At 38.2% G+C, this 16,287-nt stretch overlaps 1 protein-coding gene across 4 annotated transcripts in view; it reads left to right on the top strand.

Moving 5' to 3' along the window:
- Positions 1-16,287, top strand: part of PARD3B (par-3 family cell polarity regulator beta) — a gene marked incomplete at both ends in the record, with an annotated part of 909,806 nt that overhangs the window by 511,068 nt on the left and 382,451 nt on the right. For 3 of the 4 annotated variants that reach the window (XM_084247417.1, XM_084247420.1, XM_084247419.1), the window contains one exon: positions 4,276-4,461. The exons of the other annotated variant lie outside the window; for it this stretch is intronic. In XM_084247417.1, the coding sequence (XP_084103543.1) occupies positions 4,276-4,461 (186 nt within the window). The remainder of the gene's footprint in view (positions 1-4,275; positions 4,462-16,287) is intronic. 4 annotated transcript variants of the gene reach the window in all.

Here is a 16,287-nt window from a genome sequence, read left to right on the forward strand (position 1 = left end):
GTGTTTCATGTTATAGCATATTTTCACATGATTAGAAGTCTTTGTGTTAATACTATTTTATATAATTCTATGATTCTTAATAAATAAAAGAGTACAGGGCCTCACTGGTGATGCAAGGGGTTAAACACCACACTGTGAAGCTATCCCTGGCCGGCCAAGGAGCAACTCACATGGCATGGCAGACCTCTCCTGTCTCGCCCACTGCTCCCCTCAGCAGTGTATTTCAGTCAGTCTGCCTGTTCTGTACCCCACTCTGTCTTTTGGTGAATCCTCTCACCCCCTGCACTTCTGGCCTATACCCCAGTTAAGATAAATAAATAAACAAATAAATAAATAAGTACAAAAATGGCATACAAATAAGCATAATTAAAACACTTGATAGGCTGCGTTTTTCTTTTGGCTTCCTATGTGAGTAAAAGGCAGCATTTTGTATATGCGCCAAAACTTTCAGTTTATTACATTTCTACTCAGTTCATCACATAAAGATCACATTTCTGCCTCAGGAAAATTAACTGCCATATAAGCAGAGACATACCTAAGTGTGCAGAATTCCCCAGTAGTTCCTTCTGATCCACTGAGTGGTCAGTCATCAGCCTGTGAGCCTGAGACCTATGGAATGCAGGACTCTTACTGCCACCCCTTACTAGCGCCGGGGATGTGTGGCCAGCAGCGTTGCGCATCCCAGATGCTTCTCTGCTTTTTTGGTTGTCTTTAAGGTTGACATCCTTTGGAAATCATTGATTCAGGACAGTGGTTTTCAGCTGGAAGTGATTTTGAAAGAGGGCTCTTTGGCAATGGCTGAAGGTGTCTGATTGTCATAACTGGGGTATGAGTTACTTGGGAAGTATCCAAGAGTTCTAAATACTCTATAGTGGATGGGACAGCTCCCTTCCAACAAAAAATTACAAGGCCCTGAGTTGTGCTGAAGGTGAGAGAACCTGAATTGAGGATGGCTGGATGGGGGCAGGCTGAAATTTGTGAGAGAATTAGGCCTAGATGTAAGCGGAAGGGGCATAGGAGAATCTGTCCACCTTAGCCTGACTATATGCCTTTATATCTAGAGATAAGGCCTCTAATGACAAGAATAAGAAATAATGAAAAGGCAGAATAAATAAATGAAATTCAGAAGATCTCTCTTACTATGCCAGCCTCACCTCTTTGAATTGCATCCCCTCTCCTAATATCTGTGGATGGAACCGGGCAGGGACAGTCCCAACACGGTGTGGAAAGAGCTCGTCTGACAGACAGGAAGCCAGAGAGGGTCCAAGGTTAAGATGTGCCATTGTGTTTTGGTTCATCCTGTCACTGAGGACCTGCACTTGGTGCACTTGTGAAGATGTTAAACCTCTTTCCGTCCTAAATGAAATGATGTCTGGCACTATTTGAGTTTAATTTTTCAGTGTTGTGTGTTGAACCAAGGTTATTGGAGGGAAGCGTTCAGCGTATTGATTTTTGTTATACATTAGGTAACAAAGGAAATGACTGTGTTAACTACTGTAATGGCTTCCTTCACCATTGGGAAGTTTGCTATTATTAGAGACCACTAATTGAGCCTGGAACAGCTTAAGAAAGATATAAAGCATAACTATACTTGAGCGGAGATTGTGAAGGTATCTGGCCTCTTACTGTCACTGGGGACCTTTTTTGGGAATTTCTTGTGGCTTGATCAAGTTATGGTGGCCCAAAGAAGTTGAGACAGTATAGCAGGTTGGAGTCTGACACAGGGAACCCACCTCCTGGGCTCCCCAGAGCTCCAATATTGACAAATCTTGTGGACGATAAGCATGATCCTATCCCGCACACTTTGTTTTCTTTGTCTGTGAAATGGGCATGTTAATAAACCTCACAGGGTTGTGGTAAGGAGTAAGTGTGTTGCTGTGTGCTGAGTACTGAGATTAGAACCACTTAGTGATGGTCAGTCAAGTGTTCTTTGTATTTTGGGCTCTCAGACTCCAGGGACTTAAACAAAAGATAAATTAAGTTTCAAATGAAAAGATACGTACACCACCACCTGATTCCTACTTTGTTCTCACCAATTGTGTAGTAAATGAAAGGTGTTAGTACAAATAGTAGTTGTCAATGTATTAAGAATTATTAAACAAAATTGCCTAATATAAACTAATTTTATTATCAAATAAAATGGTTTGAAGGTGTTACTCAAACAAAACTTTTCTTGTGTTACTTTGTCTCTGGTAAATAAAAGAGAAGCTTTCTAGTTTTTCTCTAAAATGGTGTTCACAAACTTCTAGTAAGAACAGCTGTTATTTAATTTACACTTTAATTCGGTGGAACTTTATTAGACTGAAATTAACCAAATCCCAGAGAGACCTGGCAATGTAAATGATTGCACAATGTTATGGATTCTAAATTGGGCATTTTGGAAGACAAAAATGAAGGCTAATAATTTATTTAGTATTTAACTCTGGCATTTTCCACTGGAAAAAAAAAAGACAGCTAGTTTGAATCAAATAATGGAATTTTTTTCTTAGAGCATAATATAATGAGTTAGAGAGCTAACCTGTAATAGGTTATTAAATTAAACAATAAAGTTTCATTTCTTTGAAATTACTTATTGTCAAATTCTTAACAGTGAAATTAAATGAAGAAACTATTTTTTTAAAGTTACACAGGTTTTCTCTATTTTGGTAGAAGTTGAAAATGCCATGTTAGTGGATCAGGCTTGTATAAGACCTCTTAATCCTGTTTTAATTAAGGGTTCTTTGCTACGTCTGATTTTATAGTTGTTACTCTGTGACTGACATTCAGACATTCACATTCATTTTTAAAATACCTAATTTTACATGAGAGTCCCTCAAAGTGACCTTAAGATGAGAGGCTCTAGACATAATTATAGAGAGAAAGGAACTTCTGACCTGGGATGAGAGGAGAGGTTCCAGAGCTATCTCATTTTCAAATTTTTCACTTCAATAATGTGCAGAGTTTCACATTGGTGCAGGCTCAGGAGAGATGCAGAAGGGGCACCCACAGAGAATAGCACATGGGCAATGCTTTTTATTCCCACTACTGTGTATCAGAAAACCCTGGGGACCCAATATGATTAAGCACATACTTTGCCCTGGAGACCTGATACTTAAATGTGCCTTTTGCCACCAACTCTATTTTTTGAAAACAGCTATACTTGTGGTGAAGTGTCATTTGTCAAAGAGGACGTGACTATTTGTTATGCGTTATCATTTTTGTTCGGGTTCAAAAACACAGTGCCAGTGAGTTATACTACTCAAAGATGCAAACTTTAAGGCATGAGTTTTGACAAAGTGAAATTTAATTCAGTGATAACTAGTATAAATCACATTTCTTTGACTTTAAAATAGCATTTTTTCAGTGTTTTGTATCCTGTTGACAATCTTTATCATCAGCATTGCTTCCATGGTAAATGATGTTTTAAATTATATAAGCCAGAGTTCCTCAAAGTTTTGACATATTTCTACACTAAACCCTGTTTCTCCATCTGTGAAATGAAGGTGTTAAGATCACAGTATTGCTAAGGTCTTTTCTTTTTTTTTTTAAGATTTATTTTTATTTATATAAGAACCGGGGCACAGGCCAGATGGGCAGGAGGGTGAGAGGATTCACCAGAGACAGAGCGAGGAACAGAACAGACAGACTGATGAAATACACTGCTGAGGGGAGCAGCAGGCGAGACAGGAGAGGTCTGCTTGCCATGTGGGTATCTCCAAGGCCGGTGGGGATCGAACTGGCACTGCAGAGGATGTGGACAGCCTCGCAGTTCTGTGCTCAACCTCCTGCACCACCAGGAATGCCCCTCTAAGGTCTTTTCTGATACCCAAGATTCCCTAAGTATAATGTCCAGTGTCTAATTGTTAAGAATATTCTATTTTTTTATGTTTTCCTCATTAGCTTTCTTTTTTTAATTTTCTTTTTATTTATATATTTTTACATCATTGTTCATTTTTTAAACAATGTTTATTCCCACTCCCCCACCCCTGTGTAGTCCCCATAGAATTTCCTTCACCAAATTTCCAAATGCTTATAGGGTGTTTCAAATAGCATGATTCTGCAATGTCAAAGGGTTCTCTCTGCTATCACCGAATATTCTAGGAACATTTCCCCCATCTGTGCATGTGGGGGTGGCCCCTTGCAGAGAGAAGACCGGCCTTTGCCTGCCAGGCACAGAATTACAGCTGTTAGAGGTTCAATCATCTTGTCTTACTAATTGCATCTGTGTTTGGCCATCTGAGTTGTGTAAATATTCATCTGCTTTCTTCCCTTTTCATGTGCACTTTCCCCCAACAGAAAGGAGAACCTGACTGCTATACACTTTCCCTGGAAACAGTTGAGCGACTCACCCTGGAGATTCCCCTGAATGATTCAGGCTCTGCTGGTCTTGGTGTGAGCTTGAAAGGGAACAAATCTCGAGAAACTGGAACAGACTTTGGTATTTTCATCAAATCCATCATTCATGGAGGTGCTGCTTTTAAGGTGAGTGGCAATGGTTTTTGCACACCCATGTGAAAGTATTGAGAGATATGGCTGTTGTGCTTGAGGACTGGATGGAGAGAATGTGTGAAGGCTCAGGCCACAGAGCTCTTGTGCCAAAGCAGGTGTGTGTGAACACCTGGGCAACAGTTGTCTGTTTTTATACTTGTAAGTAGTTAATGTCATTCCCAGAGAGAGTTCTAAAAGCCTACACTGATTAATATGTTTTCTTCCATACTTTTTATTACTTTGAATTTGTAACTTGACAGAATTGGACCTAAAAATACATAATTGGAAAGCCAAAACTAAAAACAAGTCAACATAAAACCAGCAAATAAGAAAATTGTGCCTGCAAGAATAACAAGCTCATTGCAACCTGATAGTGATTATAGTATAAATTAAAGGTCATTTTATATACTTGAAGATAATCATGGTGCCGTGAATACATATTTGTCTTAAAATATGGAGAATCTTAAAAATTTCCCAAAAAAAGGGAAAGAACATGATTTACCCTTTCACGCTGGTAGTCAGTGTGAGCCTGGCTGTAAAGATAGTGTAATTGCTAGCTTGATTGCCTGGGTTCAAATAAACTCCACCATTTTTTAACTGTGTGCACTTGTGGCCAAGGAACTTGACCTGCCGTGTGCCCCTTTCCAATCTGTAGAATGGGGATAATAAGCATTATGAAACTGGTGGTGTTCTGCAGATTGAATAAACTGTTGCATACAGTGTGACTAACGCAGTAAGTGATTACAGAGGGGGAGTGTGTTTATGCTTCTCAGCTCTCCTCACCATCATCATCCTTTGCTGCAGATCACTTATCCTCAATATGCTTCGATTCTTTCATTTATTAAATCGCTAGGATGTCCTACCTGGTGCTCTTGTGAGGACTAAAAGGTACACTGCATGTAAAATGCTAGAACAGTGCCTATGATAAACTTTCAGTAAATGTTAACCATTTTTAAATAATTTGCTATCAATAATATCTGCCCTCCCCCAGAGCCCGGAAGGCCTAGCTTGACTCTAGCACCCGGCCCTGAGCCCTGGCTTTGTCGGGCATTTGTCTTCAGCGCTGATCATCCCACTGTCATTTTTTCAGACCTAGACACTAAAATAATGTCTTTTTCCTTGGAAAGTAAGAAATTCACTATATATAGGTAGATAACTCTTCAGTGCACTGTTTGGATCAGTTAGCTTTTGTTGCATAATAAATAATGACAAAATTTCAGTAACATGCATCAGTAGGCATTTATTTCCCTCCTGACTCCGCAGGACACCTGGAGGAGCTGTGATTCAGACTGGTGTGTCTGTCTCCCACCATAGGGCTGCAGGCCTGAGTGTGCTCCATATTTCACCTGTGCCTTGGACCAGCAGGCTACCTGCAATATGTTTTGCTCATGCAGTGACATGTCCTAGGACCCACAGCAATGGCTAAAGCCTCTTAGGTTCTGGGCTCCAAATGAGCACAGTGTCACCCACAATGAAGCTGTGGCAAAGGCTCAGGTACAGGAAAGGTAAAGAACTGAGGCCAATCATCCAGTATATCAAACTCTCCATTCTGGCTCAAAATTGCAAACCCAGGAGCAGAGGGAAATAATAGTATCAACAACAATAGTTAACATTCTGTGCTCAGTGCTTTTATGTGCTGGACATCAGAAGTATTTAAGGTGGATTATTTGATTTTATTCTCATTCACACTGGATTACTATGTCATTTCATCGAGGAGAAATTGCAGATTGCAGTGGATAGTGACTGTCCTGTGTTCAGGAATTGCTTCAACTAAGATTTGAACCCAGGCAGCCTGACTCCAGAACCTGTCTACCCTGCCCTGTTATGAATGCTCTTTCATCTCATCCTCCCAACTCCCAGGCAGCAGAGGCCAAGGCTTTGCAGTTATCTTGTATCTTGCTTGTTATCCTTAGCCAAATCACCCACACATGTGCTGTTTGGGGATGCGTGTTGGTCATGTTTATGGATGCCAGCTTGATACTATTTTTCTTATTCCTAATGACAGCTCTATTTGCAGAATTTATTCCAAGTAAAATTGAAACTGAAATGTATTTTTGGAAATTAAAAGCAAACATCTTAGCTTTTTTATGGGCAATAACTTAAGCTCGAGCAGATATTGGAGAGCAGGTTTAATATGTATATCCATGTTTGCGTAAGTGAGCAGCTCCTTACCTAAGCAGTTTCTAACAGTCCTGTTTGTTGCAGAAAGATTTCACTTTCCATTTATGTAAATTTCCTTCCTGACACTGGTCTGCTGAGTCAGACAATCACACCATTAAAAACCACTGGGCAGCATATTTATAGCTGATCTTAAACAGTAAGAGGCATCAATCATGAACTTAGCCTTATTGACAATGTTTAGTATCCATTTGTCTTATTTACTCTTTGCTGTGTAAAGGGTAGAGACCTAAGCTTTGCTCACAAGAAATCTGATTAATCAGAAAAAGAATTCAGTGTTGCTCCTCAGAAAATTGCCACCTGTTCTATGAGTCAGGATTATGTCTTACAAAAATTGTTTTGAGACTTTGTCCCTGTACAGATGATACAAGTGTCGCAGCCTACAGTGTCCCTGCGGCAAAGGGAGAGAGATGCATGGAGAACATCCACTTTAGCACCTGGCTCTCGGTTTTTACCTCAAATCAACAAAATAATCTTTCTGCCACAGTGAGGGTCTTTTTTTTCTGGCCCTTCCTAACACTAATTGGTTCTCAAGGTGTTTTTCCCTGAAGGGAAAGTAGATTTTTGAAAATACACTACTTTGAAAAGTATAACTGAATTCTTCCTGTGGATCCTGTGTCCTGCATTCTCCTGGGGGCTTCTGTTGGTGTAAACAAAGATAGACTACTTCTTGCCAGATGTAAACCCCTGAATGGACGTGACTCTAATTGAGAGCCTTTTCCCCATCACCCCTGCCTCCACCCCTCCTTACCTCTCTGGCTGCTGCTTTCTATCATTTCATCTCTTATTTGAGTTACTTCTAATAGTATTATCAATCTCCATTTGATAATAAGAACATCAAGCTATTCTAAGAGTCCCTCTTGGAAATGAATTCCTCACTCTAAAGGGAAGCATAGCCATACTTCTTCTAGATTCAGAATTATCCATATACTGAATCTCATCTTACTATTCAAATTCCAGACTATATATCAAGAAGTTAAGCTCAGAAACTCTTCTGTGCTGGTGGGTGTTGGGCATATCTGCCATGCATTCTTATTGACCCCCTGAAGCATTGCTTTCAGCTATGCCTTTCAGCCTAGTCAAAGTAGCCATCGACTATAATAGCCACATATGATTTACAGGGTTAATGCCAATATGCTTAAGCAGTAGCAAGCATTACCAGTTTGTAGTTTTGTTTTAGTTTCTGTCATTCTTCTTGTACAACTGCCCCCTGAAGGACCGTGTAATTGCTTCCAGAACCAAAAATACTTGACATCTCATGACTTAAGAATTATGAAGGAAGGAAATCATGATGTCCATGAAGATGCTTTCCTAAAATTTCATTTTTGTCATTAGAATTTCAAGCAAATGTGTTATAACTGTTAAATCAAAAGAAATATTATCTTTGTTGCAGTTAGAAAAAAAAAATACCTTGAGAAAACTTAACTCAGTTTTCCTAAAATTCACATAAAAGTTAGCTTTCCTTTTCTCCAGGGAAGCACACAGAAAGTTTTGATTATCAGTTTGAAGATCTTAGATATTTTCATCCTTGTTTGCTAAACATTTTGACTTCTAAGATCTGTGACTTTTGCTTTGTGTTTGATGTACTATAATAACTGAATTTTTAATAGAAAATGTCTCTTTACATCTGTTGATTATACTTAAACTTTTTTCTACCTTTAAAAATGAGTCACTAGAAACAATATATAGCAAAATAAATAGAATAGTGATATTTTTAAAAATTGAGGTAGAATATTAACACACCGCAAAAAAAAAAAAAAATCCCAAGGAATCCAGTATACTAGTTCTGAATGACATTTTTTATGTGTACATATTGACTTTGGGAGTGGAATGTGTCCTGTTGAAACCTTAAAATAATAAAGTAAAAACTGAAATTTAAAGGTAATTTTGCTAAGGAAAATATACCATATATTAGATAGATTATTTAAAGAGCTTTTAAATAGGGAGAATGAATTTAAGAATACCTGCTATTCTCCAGAAAATTAATTAGCCAGGTTTGTGCTTAATAAATACTCTTGATGATGATGAAATTAAATGAAAGAAAAATGCCTGACATAGCTAATTGCAAATGCATGCAGGCAGAATATGAACTAGACATAATTTAAGTAATTTGATTCTTGTGTGCTTAGGAAATTAGGAATATTCTCTTAGAGAAATGTAGAATTTCATAACCTACACTATTTAGTAATGGGCCAAAAAAAAAAAAAAGCTTTTATCTAATACAAACAATTTCTTCTTTTAAAAATAACTAAAATATGATTTTTTAGAGAAGTTATACACCACTCTGGAATTTCCAGGAACTTGATGCTTGATCCTGAATTGCCTCTCTTCCTAATAAGGAGCATTTATAGCATCCAAGCTACTGAACAGGAGATGGTAGGAGTTCCCAACATGAGTAATTTCCACCCTCATCTCTGCTGGTATCCATAAATCATGTGTCAGATCTATAATTAATGAATTCAAAGGAAGATAAAAGGAATAGCTTTTCCAGGTACACTAATGTTAAATGATTTCTTCAACCATCCTCCTTTTACTTAAAATTGATCATGTTTTCTACTAGTGGAGAAATATAAAGATCATTACTGTAGTCATGTCTCAAGGCTTTTACTGACGAAAGGACCTTATAGTCTGAATGTGTGAATAACTCCTTTGCAAATCCCCATCAGTCAATGTTCAGTTGCTAAACTATAACATTGTACACTACCCATAAAATCTGAGACAGTTTATGGATAACCAAAGCAGGAATTATGCCTAGAAAAACCCATAATCACTGTATACCCAATAAGAATTTTACCCTTAAAAAAATGACAAACATACATGTGAGAAAAAGTATTTATCAGTGATGTTGTGCCAATTATTTTAGCCAATTTCCTTCTTTAAAAAATCCAAAAATATTAGTATATGTTCTTTCCTATAGTCAGATGTCTCTCTATGGGTTTTCTGCAGTAGTAACTATTTAATAAAGCTATAATATGGCACTACTTTAAACCTTATACCATTATCAATAATTGCTTTTCTCCTGATATTTATCACATTTACATTTTTCCCCTGAATGGACATGCAAATAAGAAATAAATCCATACCATGATAGCTAAAATTTTGGAATATTATATCATTTTGTTGTGTATTTTGGACTTTATGATTGTCTCAGTGATCTTAAAAATGCTACAAAAGCTGATAATGCTGATCAAAAAGAAAGTTATATTATTAATTATACACTGAACTCAGGAATCAGTCAGAATTTTGTTCTAGGTACTCTGCCTTTGCTCCATTTTTCTAGTGACCAAATTTAAACAATCCTAGCACAAACAAGAATATGGTTCCTTTTTAAAAAATTAAACAAGATAATAATTTTCAATAAGTTGAAAATTCCTATGAAATTCTAATCTGGTGAGCCATTCATGAGTAATCATCATATTTCATATACAACACGTGTCTTAATAAGCTTTTTATTGTCCAGTTTTCGAGGCCAAAGTAAACTAACAACAGAAAATCAGGAAGGAGATAGGAAAGGATGGAGAGGAAACTGTAATGACAGGAAACATAAAAAATAAAATAAGTACAAAATGTTATTATTGCACAGTAGGCCAGTGAATATTTGTGATGACTGTGTTAGTGCTTCTCCAAATTTCTTGCTGAGGAAATTATATATTTCGGTAATGACTGTAGTAAGGATATATGTTATATTTACATATGCCTTATATTTTTCTAGAAGGAGTTTAAAACCAGAAGAATTATATATTTTAAAAACATTGTATCATAATTGTTTTGAGTATATATATTATTATGCTTTCAAAATATTCTTCAGTAAATATATATATTTACATTTCCGTAGAGATGCTTAGTAAATGCTGGAACTTTAGTTTGCTATATAGAAATGGAGTGAGGCTCTTTAGACAATAACTGAAATAAGTAAATAAACTTCAACTCTAAGAATAGCTGAACGAGTAGCTATTGAATCAGTATACATAGAATAATCCAACTTCACTTTTAGAATTGTAATGTGTTGGCATATCTGAAGCAGACTGTATTTGCCAATTTCTGATAGTTACAGTTGGTAAATTAAACAGTTGTAGATGAAACTTACTCCAGGTCTAAAGCACCTGAATGAAAGATTTTTCAAGTGATTTAATTTAGCAAACACTCTCGAGCATGTGCAGTGACTTATGTAATATATAATAGACTAGAGACAGAAAACTTAATATGACTCATCCCATCATCTAGAAAATTGGGAGGTTGATAAATATAAGCAACTCTAATAGGATAAGGACTACTAGGGTAGACAAATATAAAAGTAGCATGAGTGTTGAGACAGGAGCAATTAATTCCACCTGTAAAGAAAATTATTAATGGAAGGCAGTTGTTGAGCCTTCTTTGGAAGTATAAATAGGTATTCAACAGGTGAGCAGGAATGCAAAGGACATTTTGGGCAGAAGGAAGAATGTGGGCCAACTCATTCAGATGTGTACAGCATTATGTAATTTATTTTCCCTAGAAATTAGAGCTCTTATGTAGCAACAATAGCCTTGTTCATTTGGGTTGAAAATTTTGATAGGACAGTGTAAATCACTGATAATGTCGATGGATACTCTTCAGACAAGATCTTATTACGTTCCATTCTTCATTCTTCTCAATTCCTTTCTATATTCCCTTCTATGTTTTACAAACTCTACTTTAAAATCTTGACTTAATCTATTTCTCTCATTGCTATTGTTTCTAAATGAAGTTAAATAATTTCAATCTGGAATGCAAGGTTCTTTGCTAGGTTGGACTTTTTTCCCCAAAAATACAGTAGACAGATGTTTTCATGGAGTGATTTTAGGGCCCTGAGAAGGACTTGTTCAGAACAGTCCTCTCCCCCTATCAAGTGCCATCTTCTGTGTATCCCCCCACCAACACACTCTGGGAAGATCCTGCTCTGCAGTCTCAAGTCAGGCTTTGGGTTTTGGGCTCTGGGTGTTGATAATATCTCAGGAGGCCTTACAAAGGACCCCATTAGAAACATGGAGAGGCAAACATAGAAACATCTGGTCGTGCTTAATTCTCTCAACACCCTGGCCCAACACGAACCGGCCATGGGCCCCCTGCCTGCTACCCCTGGGAAAATGAACCTCTCCCTCATGCTTGTCTCAAGTTTACAGACTCAAATTCTTTGCCTTGTCTTTCTTACTTTCCCCTCTATGTTCATTAGAACTTTCGAGGTATATAAGACCTCATAAAAGTTTAGCCCAAAGAGATGGATTAAACCACTCAGTCATCATGGCAAAGATAGTTTCCGGACACTATTGATGCAACAGAGGCTGAACGGTGAGGTTTCTGGGACTCCTGGAAATCATGAATATGCTTCAGTGTACACACAAGATATCCTGCAAATGCAGGGAGTATGTGTTCCCCACTGCAAAGAATTGTCTAGCCCAAATGTGTAAATATTGAAAAGAAGTGAGAATCTGTATCTTTTTTTAGATTCTCAAACAAATCAAGGAGTCCACGAAGATTAGGAATTACTATTTCAAATTGACCCAATCCTAGTTCATATCTCCTTATTGATAATGTGACCTGCAACAATCCTTTTAACTTTCCTGATGCTTCATTTCTTGTTTTACAAAATAGGGCAACAGTCCCCAGTGTATAGGGTTATTATAAAGATTAAGCTGTGTAGTCTACATAAAGGATTTAGCTCAATGATTATATGAAATAGAAATATGTAAATAATTGTTGTCTTAATAATTATGATGCCTTTAATTATCACTGGGACTCTGATTTTAGAAGCATCATGGGTACATGTCCCCTTAGAGACTAGGGGACTGAGCCATACCAGCACCCCTTGATAGGTCACTTAATATCTCTGAGCCTCCATTTTTTCTCTCTTGATTAGTGGAGAATGATATTTATGTCACAGTGTTGTGTGAGAAATAAATGAGAGAACACATGCAAATTATATGTACAAGACCTGGTCTGTATTAGGTGTTCAGTAAAAGGGAGATATGATACTCAAACACCATGTCTCCTAGCTCATTCCCCCTACTGCACTGGGACAGGTTAGAACAGGTGAGTGTTGAATCTATCCCAGGACATGGAGGAGACCTAAATCTCATACCGGTTTTTATTTGTCATAAAGTACTCCAAGAAAAAGTATGTTTGTCTCAATTCTCTTCTTCTTTTTCCTATTTTTTTCCTCTTTGAAGCTTCCTTTTCTCCCTCCTAGTTTGCATGTTGATAGACTAGGGGTTGCCAGATATGAAGGGCATAGCTGAAGTTTTTTTGCTTCGGGGTCTGATGGTAGTAGAGAGGGAAGTGTCATAATCCGTGTAGACTGCTGTGCCAAACCACAGGCTGGGTGCCTTATAAAAACAGAAACTTGTTTCTCATAGTTCTGGAGACTCAGAAGTCCAAGCTCAAGGTGCCATCAGGTTCAGAATCTGGCAAGGTGCCCCTTCTAGGCTGAAAGATGGTAGACTTCTTGCTGTAACTGCATATGGCAGAAAAATGAGGAACCTCTCTCTCAGGTCTGTCTTGTGAGGGCACTGATGACTTAATCACCTCCCAAAGATCTTCACTTCCTAATAACATCATATTGGGGATTAGGATTTCAACCTTTGAATTTGGGAGGAAAACATTCAGTTCACAAAAGATTGTTTTGTTTTGTTTTTTTTTTCTTTACCAAGCACAAGCATGCCACAGAGGACTGTAAGTGGATATCGTAGAATTGCTGAGTAACATCCCTGGATAGTTGAATTCATTTAGGTAAAGACAATTAATGATAGTATTTTCATACCTAATTATTTACTGGAGAAGAAGAGGAAGAAGAGAAAACCATGAAAAGCTACTTTTCTCAGTTAAAATCATTCTAAATCAAAATAGACATGTGCAATTTTGTGGGATAGTTGATGAGTTGAGTAATGGATTCTTCACTGAATCAACTTCACAACTTCATTTAGATCAAGACTAGACATGGATGTTTATGTGTGTGTGTGTGTGTGTGTAGGTGCTTGGTAGGCTGATCCTGCCCTACACACTCCTGCTTCCTTTCCTCTGCTATCCCCAGAACAACATCCTGTCTTCCCTATCGCCTGTCATCTGTGTCATCTGACTCTGGCTTTCATATAGGGTTCCTTTCCAGGAAATATCTCATGGCATATTGACCTCTGTGGCTTTGTAAGTTTTGTGCTTGGAGATTTATCCCTTTAGGGATGGTTATTGCCATCTACGGAGAAGATAGAATGGTTAGTAACTAGGGAATGCTGAGAAGTCAGGACTCAGGCTATTGTGATCTAGCTCTGACCTTAACTAGCTGAGCAAATCCTAATCTATCTGCCTTCTCTTAAAAGGAGTTTGATAAGTGCTTTCTCATCCTCTTTGGACATCACATTATTTATCTGTAAATGGAAGAGGTTGGATGAGATGACCTCAATGGACCCTTCTAGCTCTAAATTTTGTGATTATATTCTAAATGTTAGGACAACATGGTGCTTACTGGCATCACCATTAATGAAATTACCCATCATTTATCTTACAAAGGAAAAGCACACACCAATGCAGCAGACCATCCAAGCCTGAAAATGAGAGTGTATGGATTTTTATCACATGCACAGCTCTCCAGTGACGCTTGTGATGAATGTGAATGTCTTTTTGGGAAAACACACACACACACACGTGCCAGCTACTGTGGGATGACCTGACCTGCAAACACTTTGCTCTCCTGATGTAGTTCTGCATGCTTGAAACTTGAAATGTAGCTGAGAATGAAAATTTGTGCCCAATACCTGTTGGTATGAGATTATTTTACCCCCCAAAATGCTCTTATGTGTCCTTACCTTTTGTCTAACTCTTCACTCTGACCTTGCAGAGAACATTCACAGGAGTTTACCAGGTGAGATCTCAATCAGATTTTATTCCATCAATTCTTTCTCTTCCTCATTCCTGTCCTAGAAGACAAGAACTTCTTCCAAGACTAAGCCTGTCCAAACCCAACTCTAGACCTCACTTGCTGTTAACAAAACAATGATCTTCAACACGTCTGCTTCCTCCTCCTTTTTAAAAATCACACCCCCATCTTCAGTTATCCTCAAAAGATTTTTAGTAACTGCCACAGCTGCCTTCTCAAGATTCAGTCTGATATTCTCCTGCCACTGAATGCCAAAATAGAGCAGAATAATTTCTCATTTCACTAAAATTGTTTTTGTTTTACCCCATTTCATGCAGCCTTAATCTTCTTTATCTGTTTCACTTCAAATTAGATGACAGAAATGAAGAGCTTTCCTTCTTGTTTCGCCTTTCCCGTAGGCCTCATTTCTAGACTTGCTCCAAATAGCCAAGTAAAATGGTAAAGTAGAAAGATTAAGAGGAAAGGAAGGGTCACTGGCCAAGGCAGTTCACCCAGATGGTCCATGTCTCTGATTCTACATCCTCCTCAGTCCCTCCCTTGGACTTGCCATCTCAATTTCTTCATCGGCCGCCATGTTCTCCTTGGAATGCTCTCCAGTGGTGGCACGTGTGGTGTGTCTCCGCAAGGACCTGAGCTCTCCAAGTGAGCTTTCCACATGCCCTCCCTCTCCCCACAGCCAGCAGAGGAACTTCCTCTGGCCATCTGCTACTACATTAGACAAAGTTTATCAACTTGTCCACAGGATTTCTCTCCCAAAGCTGTGGGGTTCGTTTCCATTGTTCATTGTATGCCTGGTTTTCTCATTTCTTAGCAACATTTTTTTTCTTTTGCATTTCATTCTTTCAGTTTAACCTGGATCCCAGATACTTCTAACCACAAAAACTCTTTAATAATTTCCTTTCCCTGTTTTAATGTTGCATAACCATAGTCTAGAGGCAAGTAACAAAAATTCTTTTCTTCCTTCCATTAGGAATTATTTATGTATGTATTTATGCATTTATTGCTATTGAAGTTCCAGTGTTCCACATCCTTTGCAGGGTTTTGACAGTATAGGGTTTCCCCCATTGCATATAGTCACTAGCACTCCCACCACCTAAGCAACTATATAGTCCTCCACCAATGAGGGAGCTTGAAGATGGGGGGACAGGGAAAACAAAAGGAGCTCTAATGGAGACTGGAAAATCAAGATTCATGAAGCTCAAACTTCATCAGTTGGTCTCTCACTTACTTTTGTGATTTGGACCAGTTATACCACTTCCTTTCCTCATTTTCCCCTTTTTGTGAAATGTTAGTAAAACATCAATCTACTTAATTTCAGTTCTATGAGAATCACTAGAGGTAATTGATAGGAAACCTCTCCGAGAAGGTGAATTGTTCTACAAACCTGTTGTTGCTGTTAAGTTTATTAACCTTAGCAGGGTAGTGTAACTTTCCTAAAACTCTTATCTGTGCTCCTAGCAAGAACTCCCCACCCTGGTGTAAAACAGGCATATGGTACATCTCACATCTGACTATAGATTTTGTGAGCAATTTTCCTTTCAGGCTACCTGTTTGTGGAGATTTTCTGTGGTCCCCCTAAGTTCTTCTGTAGCCAAAGCTGGCATCCTGTTTGCAGCTAATGCTGTGATACTCTAGTTTGTGAGAAACCTCTAGCTAAAGATGACCAGTACCTAGCAGTGATTAAGACTAGAAGCCTATCTGCCTGGCCATACTCTGAAGTCTAGGTGCTTTGAGGTATGACGTGCTCCTTCCTGAAA

The sequence above is a fragment of the Talpa europaea genome (assembly GCF_964194135.1).
Source record: "Talpa europaea genome assembly, chromosome: 1".
In the NCBI taxonomy this organism is placed as follows: Eukaryota; Metazoa; Chordata; class Mammalia; order Eulipotyphla; family Talpidae; genus Talpa; species Talpa europaea.